General features: G+C 47.2%; 1 protein-coding gene across 1 annotated transcript in view; it reads right to left on the bottom strand.

Annotated features, from left to right (window-relative positions):
• LOC119458263 (uncharacterized) overlaps positions 1-21,498 on the bottom strand; it is a 77,551-nt gene that overhangs the window by 31,860 nt on the left and 24,193 nt on the right. The window contains exon 5 of the mRNA XM_037720093.2: positions 3,956-4,102. Coding sequence (XP_037576021.2) covers positions 3,956-4,102 — 147 coding nt within the window. The remainder of the gene's footprint in view (positions 1-3,955; positions 4,103-21,498) is intronic.

Genomic DNA, 21,498 nt, shown 5'->3' with positions numbered 1-21,498 from the left:
ATAGTGGAATGAGCTGGCCACATGTTCAAAGTGTGCTCCCAGGCAGTTCGCTTGGTCTTCCAGACTGTCGCCTTGTATGTTTCCCAACGGGAGTGAATAATTTTGTAGCACTTTTATCTTATTAACTTTCTTCCAGACTGCATGCCCTCGTCTGTATACGAGTTGATGCCTGATAAGAACTTCTCCCAGCTCTCTCTCCTCGCCTGTCGGCGCGTTCTTCTGCCCTGCGATTTTATTTTCTTAAAATTGATAAGATTCTCCGCAGTTGGGGAGTCGCGTAGCAACCCCCATGCTTTGTTCGGTTTCCTACGAGCGTTCCGACATTCGTCGTTCCACCATGAGATACGGCGTTTGCAGGTCGGACCACTTATTTCAGATATACATTCAGAAGCGGCGTCAATTATGAAAGATGTAAGATACTGCACAGCAGCGTCAATTCCCAGCAAAGATATGTCAGACCACGAGATACTACTTGTAAGACTTTGGAATTTCTCCCAGTCTGCCCTATCGAACTTCCACCTCCGGGGAGCCTGTGGTTGAGGTTCCTTCTGTAGTGATGATCTCAGCAGTATAAGGAAGTGGTCACTCCCGTAAGGGTTTTTTGTAACTTCCCATTTAAGTTCAGGAAATATAGACAGGGAAGCTACACTGAGATCAATGGAAGAAAATGTGTGGTTTGCGAGATTGTAGTAGATGGGTTATTTCTTATTCAGGAGACACGCAAAAGAGGAGAAAAGAAATTGTTCGATTATGCGTCCTCGCAGATCGATACGCGTGTCGCCCCACAAGCTGCTGTGTGCATTGAAATCGACAAGAACGAGGTAAGATTCAGGTAATTTATCTATAAATGACTGAAATTCATGCTTGTGTAAACGATAATGTGGGGGTATGTAGAGCGAGCAAATGGTTATGAGTTTACCAAGAAGTACAGCACGGACGGCTACTGCCTCAAGTACCGTATTCAGTGGAAGTTGCTGACAGGCTACACTTCTGTCGAGTATGATGGCCACACCACCAGATGATGAGGCAGAATCCTCGCGATCTTTTCGGACAACAATATTCTGACGTAGGAAGTTAGTGTTTCTGGATTTTAGGTGTGTTTCTTGAACACACAGCACCTTTGGATTAAATTTATTGATAAGTTCTTGGATGTCGTCTAGGTTGTGGAGTAGTCCCCTAACATTCCATTGCATTATTGTGTTCATGTTGGAGGAAAATAAAAGGTGCTGTATGTCTCAAGGGAAGTGTACAACCTATTTTACAGAGCCTTTTCCAGGCGCTGTAACTGGTCTCTTGTCTTTTTTGGAGCATTCTTAGGAGAGTCGCCTCTCTCGAGGCACTCCGTGTGCCGTCTGACAAGGAGTTGCCTCCATTTCCTCTTGCGAGGCGTTGGACACTCGCTCTAGCGAGCGATGTGTACGTCGGTTTGGCTTCGCGTCGGAAGACGAAGCCTTTGTCCCTACCAGTGCGGAGGTTGACGGTACCTCCTAAGCCTCTGTGCTATCCTGGCTGCTGCCAGAGCTAGCAGAGGCCACTGGTGTGACCAAGTTCGGTGATGGCAAGCCAGCCTTGGCTGCTCCCACCATAGGGGCGGCTGCCACAGCCAGCTGCTTGCTGCGCGCGGGCCGGACAGGTGGCAGAAGCCGGTGCGACCCTGCCCCCTGACGCGTCGCATCGGCATATGTTGTGCTATAGAATGGCAAGCACCTTTTACGTGCTTCGTTGAAGGAGATGTTCTCACGCACTTTGAGAGTGATAATTTCTTTTTTCTTTTTTCCAGTTGGGACAAGATCTCGAGTAAGCTGGATGTTCACCATCACAGTTTACACAGTGAGGTGTCGCTTCGCAGTTGTCTGAGGCAGGGACCTTGGACTCCACATTTCACACATGTGAGTCTACCACGGCAGCTCTGCGAGCCGTGGCCAGATTTTTAGCATTGGAAGCATCTTCTGGGATTTGGTATGTATGGTCTGACAGCTATCTTTGTGTATCCAGTTTCTATTGTTTGTGGGAGATCGCAAGTGGCAAAGGTCAGGATGAGGTGTTTAGTGGGAATTTCCTTATTTTCTCTTCTGATAACGATGCTCTGCACGTTTGTTACATTTTGTTCTTTCCAGCCTTCCAACAGTTCGGTTTCCGACAAGTCGATGAGATCTGCATCAGATACTACTCCACGTGCTGTGTTCATAGACCGATGAGGTGAGACGGTAACAGGTATGTCTCCAAATGCCACAAGCTTGTTCAATTTATTGTGCTGCGGTTTATCACGGATCTCAAGCAGGAGGTCCCCGCTCGCCATTTTGGTGACCTTATAACCTGGGCCAAGGACTTCAGTCAGGCCTTTTGCAACAAGAAAAGGGGTACGGTTCGAGCTGGTTTTTCAGTTTTCTCACTGTGCACAACTTGGAATCGGGGGAAAAATTTATTTCGGTCTGAATAGGTTTAATATTTCATTGGTGCGTCCCCTCTTGTGAGGGTGACGATCAAGTCAACGGGGAAATGCAGGTGTTCCCATGTTAGTTCGGTTTATTTCGGCGGCAATGGCGGCCACCCACCATGGAGCCCAACTAGGGGATGCTGCAGCATGTAACGTGTAAGGCTGCAGACGCCAGCCGTGCATTGCTGCTATAACCAAATATAAAATACCCAAGAGAGGGCACATACACAAGGTTAATCCAAGCCACCTACGAAAATGTAGAAGTAACAGAAGAGAGGAGCAGACAGGACAGCAGACAAGGCATATAGAAAAGAAAAAGTTTGGAAAGGGGGATAGGAAAAGGCGACCAGCCAGCGACCACGCGCGGTAGGGTCCAACCCTCGTGTGCTCGGGTCCGTGGTGTCATCACACACCACATGCCTGCTGACGCAGACGCCCCTGCAGGGCTAAATTAGGGAGTGGGCCAACTTGAAATTTTAAGCTGGCCCAACTTAAATTTTGGGGTGGGCCAACGTTCAATTTGAACGTGGTCAACTGCAATTTGTTGGCGGGCCTAATTGAGGTTTTGGAGTGGCCTAATGTCCAATTGAACGCTGCCGAGCATCCTTCGAGTTATGTACACCTCGCGGGCAAGCGAGCGCGTTGAGACGCTTGGCGCATTTTCATTGGGCCTTACCGAGGAGCAGTCAGAACGCAGGCGAGAGCTTGTGTGGACAAGGAACACACGCATAATAGAGACTTGCGAGATCGACAGCGAGGGTGACATGCCCTCGCGGCGATGCACTCTACCCTCACGCAACGCCTCCTGCGCCAGTGCGCCCGCTAGTGTTCACTTACCGCCGCTCAGCTCCGGGGAGGCACGGTCTTGCCCAAGATTCCGGCCCAATTGGTAAAATTGCAATGAAAGGATAGGATGGGGCCAGAAATTGTGACGATTGTCTACTAAAGTGTAAGCATTCTTTGCCACCAGAAAGGCCATGGGTAGACGTGCGTAAGCTAGAAAAGGCAAATAAGCAAAACTAAGCAAAAAAGAAGTCACAGCCGAGCCAAACAATGCTTACGCTTTAGTAGACAATTCTAAGAATTGCAGCAGCTTTTATCAATTAAGAAAGGACAAACTGCGGGGAGAAATTGGGTTTAATGCAATTTTAGGAAATTTGCTTCAGGGTGAAAAAAATAGGGAATTAATATAGGGTTTTACCCGAAAACGTAGGACATAGCATATGTGTGAGTGCCATGGATTGTGTATAGAACATTGAGTTCCCAGCCCAGAGAGTCGGCCGTTACAGCTCAGTGAAACCAAATTCAGTAAAGTTGGCAATCGGGTTCCTGTCTGATCAACTTGAGCAAGGCAGCAGCTCACAGAAACAACAGATAGAGTGGACTGTTTTTCTCCGTAGTGTTCTGTACGCAGCACGGATTTTCAAGGGGCTCAAAGACAGCCTTCAACGAGCAGATTTAATCCAGCCTGAAATAAAACCTGAAGAAATAGTTTTAAAAAGGCGCATATGTACTTACCGCTACTAATTTTTGGTAAGTCACCAGGCGGTGGAAGTTGTAATAAACAGGTTCAACCCGCTGGGACATAAAGCATTTGAAAGCCTTTTGGTCAAATATCGAGGTTGACACGCCCACCATGACGAGCTCTTCGTCCAGACTAAGCAGCTGCACGAAAAAACAGACAACTTCGACATCAAACGTTTTACTGATGATTAACTAATGTGGACAGCAGCTAGCGTAGAATTAAGCCTCTTTAGAGAGAGGTTATGAGTAGAAGAAATAAATAAAGCGCGCCGAAGTTTCTGGCCCTGTGTGAACCGCTAAGCGTTTCATCATCATCATCATCATCATCATCATCATCATCATCATCATCATCATCATCATCAGCAGCAGCAGCAGCAGCAGCAGCAGCAGCAGCAGCAGCAGCAGCAGCAGCAGCAGCAGCAGCAGCAGCAGCAGCAGCAGCAGCAGCAGCAGCAGCAGCAGCAGCAGCAGCAGCAGCAGCAGCAGCAGCAGCAGCAGCAGCAGCAGCAGCAGCAGCAGCAGCAGCAGCAGCAGCAGCAGCAGCAGCAGCAGCAGCAGCAGCAGCAGCAGCAGCAGCAGCAGCAGCAGCAGCAGCAGCAGCAGCAGCAGCAGCAGCAGCAGCAGCAGCAGCAGCAGCAGCAGCAGCAGCAGCAGCAGCAGCAGCAGCAGCAGCAGCAGCAGCAGCAGCAGCAGCAGCAGCAGCAGCAGCAGCAGCAGCAGCAGCAGCAGCAGCAGCAGCAGCAGCAGCAGCAGCAGCAGCAGCAGCAGCAGCAGCAGCAGCAGCAGCAGCAGCAGCAGCAGCAGCAGCAGCAGCAGCAGCAGCAGCAGCAGCAGCAGCAGCAGCAGCAGCAGCAGCAGCAGCAGCAGCAGCAGCAGCAGCAGCAGCAGCAGCAGCAGCAGCAGCAGCAGCAGCAGCAGCAGCAGCAGCAGCAGCAGCAGCAGCAGCAGCAGCAGCAGCAGCAGCAGCAGCAGCAGCAGCAGCACTAGCAGCAGCACTAGCAGCAGCACTAGCACTAGCACTTAATGTCAACTAGAATATCGGCTATCCCCGTTTGTTCTCTTCCTGTCTCTTAACGTTAGTCCCAAGATTTTTCGTTCCATTGCTCTTTGTGCGGTCCTTAACTTGTTCTCGAGCTTCTTTGTTAATCTCCAAGTTTCTGCCCCATATGTTTACTGCCTATTAAATTAGGGTGCAGACACATTAAGTCCAGCATGCACATGTCATGCCCAGCAATTTGTTAAATCAGTAAACAGTGCCAGTAACGGTCTCGAGCTGAATACTGCGAGAGAATGTAGGATAATAACAAAAAAGCATACGCCATGAACAGGGTTTGTCCCAAATAGTAAAGGCTTCTACATGCCAATCTATGTAAAAAATACCCGTTTGATTTGATTCATATTTTCTTCGAGGCATATATGGCATGCCTAATGTAGAAGACAATTTAAACAAAGACATCGCATAAGCGAATGCAGCTCTGCGCGATGCAGGTATACTCAAGCAATGAAGTTACCTAATCTTTCTTAAGGTACTGGTATCTGAAACGTTACGATTGAGCTTGGTCCACGTGAGCATATTGTGCATGACAATACTTAGTCTTAGGCCTCAGCCACGGCAAACCATCAATCCCCCTGTAGACACAGGAGTCAGCCACTTTAGTACAAATTTCAGGGTTCTCAGTCCTCAGTTCACCAGATCTAATTACGTGTTATGGATGGCAAGCGAGTCCTTTGTTTGCCTAACGGATTGGGATATAGTAGGCGCTGCGTCATTTTGCATGTAAGGTGCAAACGTTTAAAGGAGTCGGACACGGGGACGGACGCCTATCCTTTCGCCCCCTAAGTATTACAGCGAAGCTGTTTTCCGCTAGCCTCCGTATGCATCCACCGCATGCGTTCCCAAAGGGGAGGGGAAGGGGGGGGGGTATCCTGTCCGGCTTACGTCTGTATCACGGCGCGTGGAGAGAAATGCGTGGGCCGATCCCCTAGGATGAAACATGTTTAACGCTATCGTGTTAAAAGTGTTTTTCCGAGCGTGAAAGAAACCCGCGAATGCACGAAAAACTGCCCCGCGACTGGCTGCTTTAGGCACTTTAAGTGTATTTTCGGGCATGGAGTGGCGCCTGACACCAGCAAACAAATATTGCCGAGAGGAGGTGCAACCAAATTAGGAAAGCCCACTAAAGCTTCAACAAAGTCACTCCCTCACCAGAACAGGAATGGGCCTCCCTGGTGCAGTATTCGGCCACTACCTCCGTCATGACTTCTACAATTAACTCATATGGCCCTCATTCCCCAGCCGCTGCGCTGCGCAGCGCCTGACCAAGGCGGCGGTCAGACCTGCGACGCTGCCGAGATTGCTAAGAATCTCTGGGTCTGAACAGGCCGCCATTGCATGCAATCAGAACCTGGCAACGTTCAGCACGCGCCCCCTTCGAGTGAGGCTAGCCAGCAGGGCTATTTAAGGAATTATCAGGCATTACCTGGGATATAATTGCCCTTACTGAAGTTAGAAGAACTGGTGAGGCTTATACAGTGCTGAGTAACGACCACGCTCTCTGCTACAGAGGTCCTCCAGATAAGAGAGAATTCGGAGTAGGATTTCTAATCCATAAGGACATAGCGGGCACCATTCATAAATTCTACAGCAATAATGAGAGGGTAGCAGCGTCATAATAAAACTAAATAGGACGCATAGAACGATGGTAGTACAAGACTACGCCCCAACCTCCAGTCACGAAGATGAAGAAATGGAACAGTTTTATGAAGATACTGAAATAGCAACAAGAAAGGTGCAAAATCAGTATGCTCTAGTCACGGGCGACTTCTATTCAAGAGTGGGGGAAAAGCAGGCTGGTGAGCAAGCAGCTGGCAACTACGGCATCGATTCTAGGAACGCTAGAGCAGAGATGTTGGTAGAATTTGCGGGAAAAATAGAATCCGAATAATGAATACCATCTTCAGGAAGCGCAGCAACAGGAAGTGGACCTGGAAAAGCCCTAATGGAGAAACAAGGACTGAAATAGATTTCATACTTTCTGCCGATCCCAGCATAGTGCAGGATGTAGAAGTGTTAGGTAGCGTGAAGTGCAGTCACCATAGGTTAGGATTTCTCTCAATTTGAAGAGAGAAAGAGTAAAATTAGTCAAGAAGGAACAGGCCAACCTAGACGCAGTAAGGGTAAAAGCAGACCAATTCAGGCCGGTGCTCGCAAACAAATATTCAGCTTTAGAACGGGAAGATGAAGACCACATAGAAGTAATGATAGTAACCGTAACTAGGCTCATCTCAGAAGCAGAACTGAAGTGGGAGGCAAGACCCCAAGCAACCTGTAGGTAAGCTCTCCCATGTGACAAAACATGAAAGTGCCAAACTCGAGAGATCAGATGGAATTCGCTGAACTGTCAAAACTGATCAACAAGAAGAAAGTAAGGGATATTCGAAATTATAACGTGGCAAAGATTGACGAAGCAGTGAAATATGGACGCAGCATGAAATGAGTGAGGAGAAAACTTGGCACAGGATAAGGCAAGATTTATGCACTGAAAGATAAGCAGGGTAATATAATCAGCAATTTCGATGACGTAGTAAAAGCACCGGAAGAATTCTATACTAACCTGTACAGTACCCAGAGCAGCCAAGCTACTTTCATTGGAAGTAGTGATGAACAGGATACAGAGGCTCCTTCTATAAGTCGCGATGAAGTTAGAAGGGCCTTGCAAGACATGACCAGGGGAAAAGCTGCTGAAGAAGATGGATTAACAGTCGATTTAATCAAAGATGGAGGAGATATCATGCTTGAAAAGATTGCAACCCTTTATACGCAATTACTCACGACTTCAATTGCAACAGAGAGCTGGAAGAATGCCAACATTATACTCACCCATAAGAAGGGAGACGTTAAAGAATTGAAGAATTGTAGACCATTAGCTTGCTTTCAGTATTGTATAAAATATCACCAAGGTAATTTAATATACAATCAGGGCAACACTTGACTTCAGCCAACCAAGAGAACAGGCTGGCTTCAGGAAGGGATATTCTACGATGGATCATATCCATGTCACAAATCAAGTAATAGAAAAATCTGCAGTGTACATAGCTTTCATAGATTATGAAAAAGCATTTGATTCAGTACAGATACCAGCTGCCATACAGGCATTGGGTAATCTAGGAATAGAGGAGGCATACGTGAGTATCTTGGCAAATATCTACAAGGATTCCACAGCTACCTTGGTTCTCCACAAGAAAAGTAGAAAATTAATTTTCAAGAAAAGGGTCAGGCAAGGAGACACAATCTCTCCAATACTATTCACTGCTTGCTTAGAAGAAGTATTCCAGCGCTTAGGCTGGGCAGGTGTGGTGGTTCGTGGGCCAGGGACTCAGATACAGGAAGCAAAGTCATAGACAGGACAAACATTCATCGACGACAGACGGAAACAATTACACTTAGGAAGAGCTACAAGATACTGTACAATGTCTATATAGTGTCCACGCAGTCCACGACTCAAGCGAGCTATCACAGTGCGTGTCCTTCGGCCATTTCGTAAGATGGTCACTCACAATACTGATGACGATGGCGGGGGCGTCGGCGCTTGCAGACGCAGCGTTGTTTGTACGAAGAACTCGTACAGGCGGCCAGCGCACGAGAAGGTTAACTGCTCGCGCGACAGCACGACAGGCCCACGCGGTCAGCAATGCGGCACCGTGGCCACGATCCCAGCAGGCGGTTGTGCCGGACCTTCTCACGTGGCTCGCCCGAGCTTCGCACTCCCGACTAAGGCCATCTGGTACCGCTGAGCTCGAATGCTCGTTCACCGCAGGAACAGCACCGACCCGCTCAGCCTGGTCCGCATCTCAGCTCTAGCCGGAACACAGGTTCACCGTGGGACACGCCAGTCTCGTCCCGGCTGGTCTGGTAGCACCGGCTCGGTCCGTTTTGTGCCTCAGGTCGAACCCGTACACGCCCTCGCTAGCCTGGCAGCGCTAGCTCAGCCGTTTTCGTTCCGAAGGGCCCGAGCTCCCATGCACGTTCGTCACGAGCTCGCGCATTCGCTTCTTCGTCGTGGCTTCCTTTGGCTTCGTCCACGTTGCAATACTACTTTCTTACTACACTTCCCCCAACTTCAGTACGTTGTATACACATATCTAACAGTTCCTGGACGTGGAATAAAAGTTCCAACACAAACTAACAACACATTACAATGGACGAATCACCACACCACCGATCACTTAAAAAAGAATAAACCAGTGTGTGTACAACGGCAATGCGTCACAAATGTTCAGTAAATGCCGCGCGACTATAGTCTGCGCCGACATTGTTCACACCGGCTTACATTCCGGTTTGTATAAGACACTCGGTGCAGACGACCTTCATGTTCCTGGAGCCGTCCTGCCCCTAAGCTTCGTGAAGACGCATCTGTGTGTAAAACAAATGGCTTGTGCAAGTTTGTGAATTTCAGCACAGGCTGCGTCTTTCCTGGTGTTACATGTGGTACGTCACTGGTATAATCCAGGTTTGTTGCAATATCAGTCGGCTGAGCTTTGATAGTGCCTGCGACCATCTGTTGGCTTAGTGGCTCGCGCTCTTCATATTTCTTTACCATATTTATATGAAAGAGCGTGACCTTATTTCCAATGCTGACGAGGTAATCGAGTTCACTACGTTTCTCGATAATTGGAAATGGGCCTTTCCAAGAGAGCACCAGTTTGTTCTTTTCGGCTGGCAATAATACTAGCACCCGGTCACCTGGAAAGAGTTCTCGCTTCCTCGCCTTCTTGCCATAATAGCCTTTCTGTAGCTTTACCGCCTTCTCTAGTTCTTCGTGTGCAAGTGCACATGTGCGTTCGAGACGTCTCCGAAGCTCCATCATGTGGGTATATGTCGTCTTTGTCTCTTCGTCCAGGCGAGCGCTTGTCCATAGCTCCTTGAGAACAGCCATGGGCCCTCGAACATGTCGGCCATATAGTAGCTCAAATGGATAGAACGCAGTGCTACTTTGCGGAAGCTCTCTATAGGCGAACAGTAATGGCCCAAGGTAGCGGTCCCTGCTTTTTGGAAGCTCTTGACACATGCGCCCTATCATGCGTTTTAATGTGCCATTAAAGCGCTCGACCAGACCATTAGCCATCGGATGGTAGGGTGTCCTAGGCAGTTGCTTCAACGACAGTACTAGACTAAATTCTTGCATAACTGTCGACATGAAAGAAGAGCCGCGATCACTGATGATCTCCCTTGGTATGCCAACGCGGGAGAACATTTCTAGGAGGCCCTCTGCAACCTGCCTCGATTCAATTGTGGGTAGTGCAACTGCGTCGGGGTATCGCGTTGCAAAATCTACCATAGTCAGTATATAACGATTCCCTTTGTCAGAGGTTGGGGACAATGGACCGATGATGTCGATACCAACTCTCTTGAAGGGTATGTCGATGATAGGCATGGTGCCCAAGGGAGCGCGTCCCACCAGGTGACGAGGAACCGTCCGTTGGCATACGTCACAAGACTTCACGAACCGCTTTGTGTCGGACTGGACAACGGGCCAGTAGAAGTCTCCAGTTACCCTGCTTATTGTTTTCGTGATGCCCTGGTGACCGGCTAGGATGCCTTCATGTGCTAATTTCAGTACTATTTCTCGCAGTTGTTGTGGCACCACGAGTTGCTCCAGTTCCTTCTGACAAGGCAAGTTGTGTTTCCGGAATAGCATCCCGTCACGAAGGAAGAACACCGTTTCCCGATGGTTCGACACGATTTTCTTGCCCACAGCCTCGAAACAATTTCGGAGCGTTTTATCGTCCGCCTGATATTTTTTAAGCGCCTCCCTTCCTACAAGGAAAGCAGGTAGTGACATCGCAGATAAGGTTGTGTCTTCCATGTCATTTGTGCCCGCTGCCCCTCCGTATGTTACCTCTTGTTCGGCAATCGTTTTTAACGCGTCATCTTGTAGCAACTCCTTGGGTTTTGCTTGGGTCGCTGTACGATCACCGGATACTCTCTGCGCCCCGGTATCACGATCATCTTTCATGATGTTAATTCTCTGTCCTTGCTCGATCTTCATGCGAGCATTGAAGTGAAGTTGTGGCTCATCGAGAGGTAACGTATCCGGTAATGCCGCGCCTTTGATGTTTCCCAAAATCACGTCATACATTGGGTCTTCCATGCATTTCACAAGTGCCTCACCTACAAAAAAACGGGCTCCGTAAAGGGACTTTGGCTTCCGGGAGGTACCGCACACTATGATCCAGTAAATACACTGGGATTGTTGTTCCAGTAAATTTCTCCTTAGGAACTAAGGCTTTTCGCACGACAACCGTATTACAGCCGGTGTCCCGTAGCACTCTAACTGGGCTATTTTCCAGAAACCCTTTGGCAACGGGCAAGTTCCCGTTTCCACCAGCTGTAACGCCTCGGCCCACCGTAGTGTTCACGACGGGAATCTTCTCTCCATCTTGAAGAACTACGTAGCCCTCGTTGCCTGTTGAGCTTGCATCTGTTTTGTCTACAGAGACAATACATGATGATTCCTTCTTGTCTACTCTTTCGGTAGATGACTTATCACGGCTTAGAGGCAACATGTCATTTCGGTCATGCACTGGAAAACCTCTTCGGGTCCGCGACCAGCAGTCAGCTGCTCTATGACCTTTCTTGTCACACAAGAAACAACGGCTAGTGGTCTTCTCTGTTTTCCTCGCCGGCTCCGCCTTCCACGTTGATGGCCCTGTTTCCTTGGGAATACGTTCTTTACCGAGGTTGGAGAGCGCCTGCGCTTCCATAAAGCTGTCAGCGGTCTCACACAGCGAACTCAGCGTCTTGCAGTTTCTTTCCTTGAGAAATATTCTGAGTGCTGGAGAACGAGAACAGCCTTTCATAAACTGCTCGCTTATTATTAATTCTCTCAAGCTAGAATAGCTTTTCTCCGTCTTGCCCATTTCTAGCCAATGGTCAAAATAGCCGGAAAGTCTAGCAGCCAACTGCAGGCCTGACTCGTTGTCATCTGGCTTGGCTTGCCGAAATTTCTCCCGATAACCTTCCGCGGTGTACCGGAACCGCTGCAGTAACGCCGCTCTTAGCTGGTCATAATTCAGCGCAGCTGTCGGATCTAACCGGCCTATCACGGTTAGTGCCTCTCCGGTCATGCATAGACTCAGTGAAAGAGCCCACTTTTCACGGGGCCACCCTTCACACGTCGCGACTCGTTCGAACCGCTGCAGGTACGCGTCGAGGTCGTCGCGTGCCTCATTGAAGGGAGGTATCAGTTTATGAGGACTGCATACATCCCATACACCTGTGGTGTTAATGCGAGATCCTCCTGGTTCATCAGCCTCAGTAGACTGTGACCTGTTCGTTCGTATTTTCCTGAAGTCGAAGCTTCAGCTCTAGGATCTTCAGCTCCTGTTTTTGAACTTTCTGTTGCTGCTTTAAAAGTCTCTGTTGTCGCTCTGCGTTTTCCTTCACGACCTCGTGTTCCTTAGCGCGCTCGTCGCGAGCTTGCACGCACTCTCGCCCTACCCATCTCTGAGTTCAGCATTCTGAAGCCCTAGCTCTTGGTCGAGTGCAAAAAGTTTTTCCTTTTCCATGACCCAGCTCCGTATCTGAGTAATGGCTTTGGATGTTAATAAGCCATCCTGGCAAGCTCGCCAATTGTGGTGGTTCGTGGGCCCAGGGACTCAGATACAGGTAGCAAAGTCATAGACAGGACAAACATTTATCGACGACAGACGGAAACAATTACACTTAGGAAGAGCTACAAGATACTGTACAATGTCTATATAGTGTCCACGCAGTCCACGACTCACGCGAGCTATCACAATGCGTGTGCTTGTTTGTACGAAGAACTCGTAAAGGCGGCCAGCGCACGAGAAAGTGAACTGCTCGCGCGAGAGCACGACAGGCCCACGAGGTCAGCAACGCGGCACCGTGGCCACGACCCCAGCAGGCGGTTGTGCAGGACCCTCTCACGTGGCTCGCCCGAACTTCGCACTCCCGAACAAAGCCATCTGGTACCGCTGGGCTCCGAACGCTCGTTCACCGCAGGAACAGCACCGACCCGCTCAGCCTGGTCCGCATCTCAGCTCTAGCCGGAACACAGGTTCACCGTGGGACACGCCAGTCTCGTCCCGGCTGGTCTGGTAGCACTGGCTCGGTCCGTTTTGTGCCTCAGGTCGAACCCGTACACGCCCTGGCTAGCCTGGCAGCGCTAGCTCAGCCGTTTTCGTTCCGAAGGGCCCGAGCTCCCATGCACGTTCGTCACGAGCTCGCGCATTCGCTTCTTCGTCGTGGCTTCCCTTGGCTTCTTTCAAGTTGCAATACTACTTTCTTACTAGAGCAGGCTTAGGAGTGAGGATCAACGGCGTTGAAAAGAAAAGTGCACAATCATTGCGTTCCGGCGGTGCTAACATGTGGGGCAGAAACTTGGAGGTTCACAAAAACTCTCGAGAAAAAGTTAAGGACCGCACAAAGAGCGATGGAACGAACAGTGTTAGGCCTAACGTGAAGACACAGGAAGAGAGCGGTGTGGATCAAAGAGCAAACGGGGATAGCCGATATTCTAATTGACATTAAGAGGAAAAAATGGAGCTGGGCAGGCCATGTACGGCGTAGGACGGATAACCGGTGGACCATAAGAGTTACTGAATGGATACCAAGAGAAGGGAAGCGCAGTCGAATACGGTAGAAAACTAGGTGGGATGATGAAGTTGGGAAATTTCCAGGCGGAATCAGCTAGCGCAAGATATATGTATATAATATGTATTTAAGTAGAATACCCGCGTGGCTGTTGGTTTCTGTGTGCAGCATAGAGGGATGAAGTCCAGTCAGGGGGCATCAAGTCGGCTTGTAAGTTCATTCCTTGGCAGACGTGTTTTAGCTGATTCCAGTGGTCATACATTGTATGCTACATTGTAACTTTTAAATCTTCTGTCAAAATAAGCTATCCTATCCTTTAAAAAATTGAAATAATGATAGCGTAACGTTGGCGGCATGACAACAAAGACATGACGCGGACTGTTTGACAACGACTGCATGACGATGACACAATGACGATGATGGCGTGACAACGATACGATGACAATGGGATGACGACAGAGTGCGTGTAAACGATAGGGTGACGACGACTGTATCACGAAGATTGTATGACGAAGATGGCGTGACGATGATGACGACATGGCGAGAGGTAAGAATAACGACGATGGAACTCCCACGATGGCATTATGACTGTGGGCACATACCTAGGACCCAAGCTAGTAGACTAAGGTCCACTGGGTCGGCGTAGGAGGATAGATAGATAGATAGATAGATAGATAGATACATAGATAGATAGATAGATAGATAGACAGATAGATAAATAGATAGATAGATAGATTGGCTCAAAACGGCTGAAAGTAGGCAAGGAATGCTAAAATAACTAAAATAACTAGACCAGGGCGGCCGTTGACATATAAAACTCAATGAGATTTCCTGGCGTCAGTCACGGCGAATATACCACGATCAACCAGGCGCACGCCACGCGTCGAAGAGCACAGGCACACTTGCTCTTCCCGAAAGAGGTCTGCGGAAAGGCACCTGGTAGACTTGCAAGAGAAAAAAAAAGCGCACATCTGCTCCCTGTAAAAGCGCTTGACTATTTGAGTCATAGAAGAACGGGCCACCAGCGGCCTCGGCCAGGTCGCTTGCCGGAGTTGCGAGACCGCGGGTATGTTTGTGTTACAGTCACTATAGGAGAGGCGAAGTCGCGGCGCTGTCCAAGAGTCCATGTGAAGAAAGGGCAGCCGGCGCGGGATTTTATTACACTTAGGAAGTTTATATCTGAGGAAATCTGATAAATGCATAGGATGATACGTTGGTAAATCTTGATGTATGTAAGGTAACTAGTAGTCTGACTGAAAATGGTAAACCCTCGTTTTTAGACTGCTTAAAGGCGTTATATTATGGAACACCTTAAAGCTTGCCTCACTGGACAGGAAGGATCAAACAGGGGAGAAATTTCACATTTGGATTAAAGATGGGCCAGCTGTTTGTGATGTGCAATAAAAGCTTGAAGTGTGGAGGGTTAACAGGTGCTTTGAGAATAAGTATGGTGCGCTCATTTTCTCCCTGTTTGCATGCGTTATACAAAGCACGCAGCTGTTCATAATAGTCTCCCCGGTTAACAATGCGAGGCCCGTTGTTTATACATTTCTTGGGTGTAGGAAATTAATGATAAATTATGTGGCTTTCCGCGCCAGAAGCAGGATCTGATTAGGAGGCAGGCCATAGTAGAGAGAGAGAGAGAAAGATGCGTGGGTAGTTTTGAGCAGCTGGTATCATTACTGTGCACGCAATGCACGGTATACGGGCGTGTTTGCATTCCACGCACATAGGAAGGCGGCCACCGTGACCGGAAGTGAACCTACGCCCTCAAACTAAACAGCGCTACGACATAGACAGGATCACGTTCATGATAGCGTGTAGGTTGATTAGTTTAATTTCAGAAAGTTACTTTTTCAAGCGTTCCAGACGGACATTAGGACGCAATCCGCAATGTTCCCCAGGGTACTAAAAAAGTGTACATGACAGAAACTTCACATGCGGTGCAAACTGTTGGATTTTTTTAGTAGAATGTATGACGAAACTTCAGCATTCATAGCTTAATTTGGAGATTTGCAAATAGGTATTCAACCGTCCTTTTCTTCCTATTTTCATACGTCGTACAAGGTTCGCGTTACATTTTCCCGAAGGCCTCGGTGAACCAAACAAGGAACATTGTTTGTATTCGGTTGAAATAGGGACAAGTTATGGGTGATTTTCAGGGAAACCTCAATGTAAGTTTATTGGGACCTTTGCAATGAATTGCTTATCCGAATTGCGCTCTTAAGAGCGTTATGTGTTTACGAGTTTCGCAACATTTAACCCTAGTATACCTACACTCCCCGCAAAAAAAATTGTTACGGCAGAGCCCATCTCCTGACAACTGTCGACGGTAATGCGATTATCATGCAATCAATGTAGTGAACTACGGTATTGCTCCAGTCACGTTTATTTAAGCTCGGTAGTGGCCATTCTGAGACTTGCGTTGCATCCACTACATATGATGTACAATGGTCATTATGAGATTTTGTTGCTTCGACATATATGGCCCACACTATGTGCGTTGTCGGCCCACTTTGATATGACACTCACTTGCAAAGGTCACCCATGAGCATGACGACGCAGGTACAATGATATGATGTCAAAGGCAATCTGCCGACGACGGCATGACCAAAAAACCACATGAAGATTCTGAAACGAAGATGGTATGACAACAGTGGCATAATAACGATTGAAGGACAACATGATTATGATAGAACGCCGAAGAAGGAACGGCGTCAATGAAACGACAAAGGTGATATGACTATGACGGCACGAAGTCAATAGGACGACGTGTCTGAAGTGATAACGATGGTAAAACGACAGCGTGACTACGACGCCATGCCGACAACGGCACGCCAACGGCTTTGTGATGACGTTGGTATGACGGCAACGGCATAGTATGACGAAAGTATGACAACGGATGCATGACAACGACTGTGTGGCGACGACGCAATGACAGTGATCGTATGACAATAGCATGAGGCCAATGGGATGACCGCGAGTGTGTAACGCCTACTGTATCACGAAAACTGTATCACGACGAGTGTGTGACGACGATAGAGTAACGATGACGGCATGGGGAAATTGGAGTGACGACGATGAAATGACCATGACAGCCTCACGGCGGTAGTATGACAACGAAATTATGACGACTGTAGATGACGTGATAGCGACGGCATTACAAGATTCGGATTAGAAAAAATAAAATGATGACAATGCAACTACCACGATGGCATCATGATCATCAGAATATTCTAGTGGAGTAAGCTATTAAACAACTTGGGTCCATGGGTCGGAATAGACGGCGTGACGACTGCATGACGAGAGTCAGAAGATGAAGCCTTAACGACCACCATGAAACGACCACAATGGCCTCGCGGCGTCAGTGTGACAACGCATTCATGAAAACTGTATCACCACGATGACCTGGTGATGACGGCATGATTAAAGTTGGATGAGAAACTTGGAATTAGGGCCACGCAATGGCCAGGAGAGCACTACAGCTACGAACACCCACTTAATGGCCCCAGCTATATTAGCCAACTTAGGTCACTGGGTCGGTGTAGGAGCAGTGACGACGACACTATGACAAAGAATGCATGAGGACATAGGCATGACGGGAGTCGGATGACAAACTTGAAAACACGACAATTCAACGACCACGATGGCATCACTCCACGAGCGCATACCTAGTTGCCTAGGCTGTTAGATAACACGGAACGCTCAGTTCGCGCAGAAGACGTGACGACGACTGCGTGACGAAGCGTCAAATAACGAATCATTTAATGACTACGGTGAAACGACCACGACGGCTTCACGATGACGTTAGCAAAACGAATCTATGGCGACTGTGTAACGACGATGGCGTGACGGCAACGGCATGGCGAGACTAAGATAACAAATGTGGAAAGCCGACAACGCAACGACCACAATGGCATCACGGCCACGAGCACATGTCTGGTGACCCAAGCTATAAGACAACTTGGGACACTGCATCGGCGTAGAAGGCAGGACTACGACTGCGTGACGAGAGTCAGATGACGAAGCTTCAATGACTACCATGGAACGACCACGACGGCATCGCTGCCGCGAGCACATAAGTAGTGGGCGAAGCTGGTGGACAATTTTGGCCACTGGGTCGGCCATAAGAGGTAGATAGATAGATAGATAGATAGATAGATAGATAGATAGATAGATAGATAGATAGATAGATAGATAGATAGATAGATAGATAGATAGATAGATAGATAGATAGATAGATTCAAAGCGCCTGAAGTAGGCAACGAATGCTGATCGTATTCAATGGTAGTAAAAATGCAGTAACGGGTTGCAGTCACTCAGTTTACCGCCTATTGCTACTACCACTTTACCAGCTGTTTACTACTGCCAATAGCTCAAACTTAAAGTGCTGCCTTGTTAAGCAGTTAGTAGGTTTCACAGCCCAGTTAGGAAGAGGTCGTATACCACGTCACCTGTGGTCTCTTATGCGTTGTAGTGGCTGTCCTAAAGTGATTTTTAGATAAACTATAGTTCATATCATTATCTTCAATTAATGTTATGTACCGCGTTTGATCACACTTATGAGCAGACTACACGTCATACAAATATAAGTTCATATTTTTGTTCATTTATCCAAATATGTATGTCCAACCCTGTACAGCATGTGCTCTAAAGGTTATGGCTATACAGGATGTCCCAGATGCCATGCATTGCGTTTTCAAAAAAGTCCTGCCATTCTACGTGGCGACAACCAACTGGATATTGTTCACAGTCGAGTAGAGCATCCGCCAGAAATTCTTTGGTTGTTGCCATTAAATGTACTAATCAATTGCAATTAGCTCATTTTTAATTTACTGCTCTGGATGGCGTGCTGTCAATGTAGAATTCGTAGAGAATTAAAACCACCGCCATTTGGGTGATAATGCAACTACCAGCACCATTATAACTGACCTCAGTAGAATCATAGTTAACTTTGAGACATGCGGTTACTAGCTTTTCGTTAGTAACTGACGTGATCTTTTAAATTTTAAGAGTGTGCAAATGCTACTGAAATCACACTTAGCGAAAAGAGCAGCGAGGGGTAGGAGAAGGGCATTACTACGACAAATAAGTATTTCGAGGTAAGTGCGTGAGAATTAATTACAGATTTTGTAAAAAAAATTAGCAAGTGACGAAAACGTTATATGGCAAGTTTACGCGACATTTCCCAGCAACATATTTAAAATACGGTTTCGTCAATTATACGCATCTTCAATCGGCGTGCTGGCGTGGGAAACATAGCCGGGGGAATTCTGCCAACTACAGGTTTGCACGAAACCAATAAAACATGATCCGTGCTTTCGCTTTCGTTATACTAAAACGTGTGATACGGTGTCGCATGGTAACAAAGTAGCCTGAATGACCCCCCCCCCCCCCCCCCCCCCGCATTCCTCCACCCTTTCGAGTTTTGAAATCAGCGAGTTACAGGCGCACTGCTTCGCATGTTTGACGAAAGTTAAACCCATCTTGTGTGCTTAACATTCATCAAAACTTATCAGTGTACTCTACTACTGACGCACTGGAACTTAAGAGCGCGAAAAGGCAGCAGAGACAAGATAAAACACTGGACGAGCGCTCATCAAGTGGTATATGTATACGCATGTCAGAATAACAGTCGGAAAATAAGAACATTTATTGCACTATAATCTCCTAATGCCATATGGTAATATAGTTCAAATCGGATTACAGTGAACGCCCAGACAGATATTGCACATCTTTGTCCGAGAGCCTCACGCAAGCCTGGCTAATGCACACGTTACTGCCTGCAATGTAATAGGCCTCTATCACAAGCCTGTGGCTTACTGTTTAGTAGTGCTAAGTAGGAGCGTCTGTTCATAAAAAAAAGTGGAACTCACATGCAATACGTGCTACGATGAGCTGGTAAATGAGGCTGCGCGTTAGTTAAAATGCTATTCTTGTGTTCTCTGAGGTGATCATTTAAGCATTGTCCGCTCTGCCGAATGTGAACTATTGCGCACTACAGCGAAATTATGTATACTACGCTTGTGGGGGCACTTTACAAAAGTTGAGATCATTTATAGAATGTCGACGCCCACACAAGCCTGCCTAAGCTTAAACAGGAGCGTTGGGGCTATAGTGACACCATAACAATTAGCAACACTTTTTGTACCACACAATATGCGATGAAGTATAGAAAAATAGTTACTGTCTTTAGCTTACCCTCCGACGTCTTGCATTTGCCTGCGCATTATTTTGCTTAATCTGCCTTATTGAGCTTTCTTGCGCGGTATACAAAAAGACTTTCCAAATGCTGTACCCAGGCTAGACAAAACAGTCGCACCATTTACAACTTTTGAAAGGCCCAAAGTAAAACTAGGTGTCAGGGTGTTTATAAAACAGTTAAAGCTACGCAACAGCCTTGGCTCAAAAGCGTCCGTCGCTATCTCTCGCTCTCCGATGATGATGATGATGATGATGATGATGATGATGATGATGATGATGATGATGATGATGATGATGATGATGTCCTCAGCACATGGCTCGTACCCACTTCGGGGGATTGGCCAAGAATTGAGCATCGGAACTTTTAGATATGCATTCTGAACCTACAGTTAATGTGCAATTTAGTAATCAGAACAACAGACAGATTAATTTTCTGAACTGCATAATTTATAATACTAATGCCATGAATTAAACTGAAATATCTCTCAGAGAATGTAAAAGTGGGAATTTAAAATTTTATTCGTTTTGTTGATTGAATTAAACCACAAACAGCATCAAATACGTCCCCTGTGGCTAAAGCCCAATACCGAGGCACCGAAAGTGAGTACTGATTCTGATGTTAAATTTAACCCTAATTTAGCAAGCGGTATTTCAAGAAGTCTTTTTCTTTGTAATTTATACCGACGACATATTCAAAAATAGTGTTCTACGGTTTCTATTACTAGGCAGAATTGGCACAGCGGCGATATCGCCAGACCAGCCCTTGTAAATATAAATTTAATGGTGGGACACGGCAACGTAATTTTGTAAGGATGACTTCCGATTGTCTTGATGGACACCAATGAATTTTCCACGGAAATTTTAGGTGCTGAAATTCAGTCATGATGTTATTGTTTCCATGATATCTCTACGAATTCTATATTTACGATATCTGATCGCTGTTATTTGTGCCACCACTGGAAAGAACGATAATATCGGTCGATTCAGGGATGCTCTCGCTAATGAATCGGCCATTTCATTTAAATGTAATCGCAGTGCCCTGGTACCCATAATAATTTTATAAGATTTAGCTGGGGGAGAACTATGTTAGAAACGTCTTTAGAGCCGCTGAATTTGTGAAGCTGTAGCGCAGTACAGACAAGAAGGGAAGCTTAGAATTAACGCGCTGGATTCATTTAAAGGGAGTTTCCGCAAAGCTAGAATCATTGCTAAGAGCTCAGCTTCAAATAGGGAGTGAAATCTGGTAGTCTGAAGCAGAATGACCAGCCAAGCGAAAGCGAGAAAATGCCTACGCCGCCTTTTCGTCATTCACGGAAGCGTCAGTGGCTATTATGTTAATGTGTGTACTGTGCAAGGTAATTTGCAACATATATTAATAACGGACTGAATGAAACTTAGGTTCTGTGGAAAATTTCATTTAATTCAATGTTTAAATTCTGATTTGAATCATATGATGGAATAACGTCTCGAATTTTTACATTCAAACTGTCCTAATTGCTTTGTACAAAAAACCTGTGTGGTGTGGAAAACGTAGCCAATGAGCAAGAAAGAAGGAGTTTGGATCGTTTATAATACACATTCAAGATCGTAAGTGGAGAACTCCGCTCTCCGGGCTGCGTGACTTCGTCACCGTCTCAATGGCTGCGGAGACTCTCTTCCCCAATAAATTGGCCCCGGGGCGAAGAGGAGCCATCCTGGCTAATCAAGGTGAGGCAAG

This window comes from Dermacentor silvarum, chromosome 7 (assembly GCF_013339745.2).
Source record: "Dermacentor silvarum isolate Dsil-2018 chromosome 7, BIME_Dsil_1.4, whole genome shotgun sequence".
Classification (NCBI taxonomy): domain Eukaryota; kingdom Metazoa; phylum Arthropoda; class Arachnida; order Ixodida; family Ixodidae; genus Dermacentor; species Dermacentor silvarum.
This window is presented reverse-complemented; position numbering and strand designations above follow the sequence as displayed.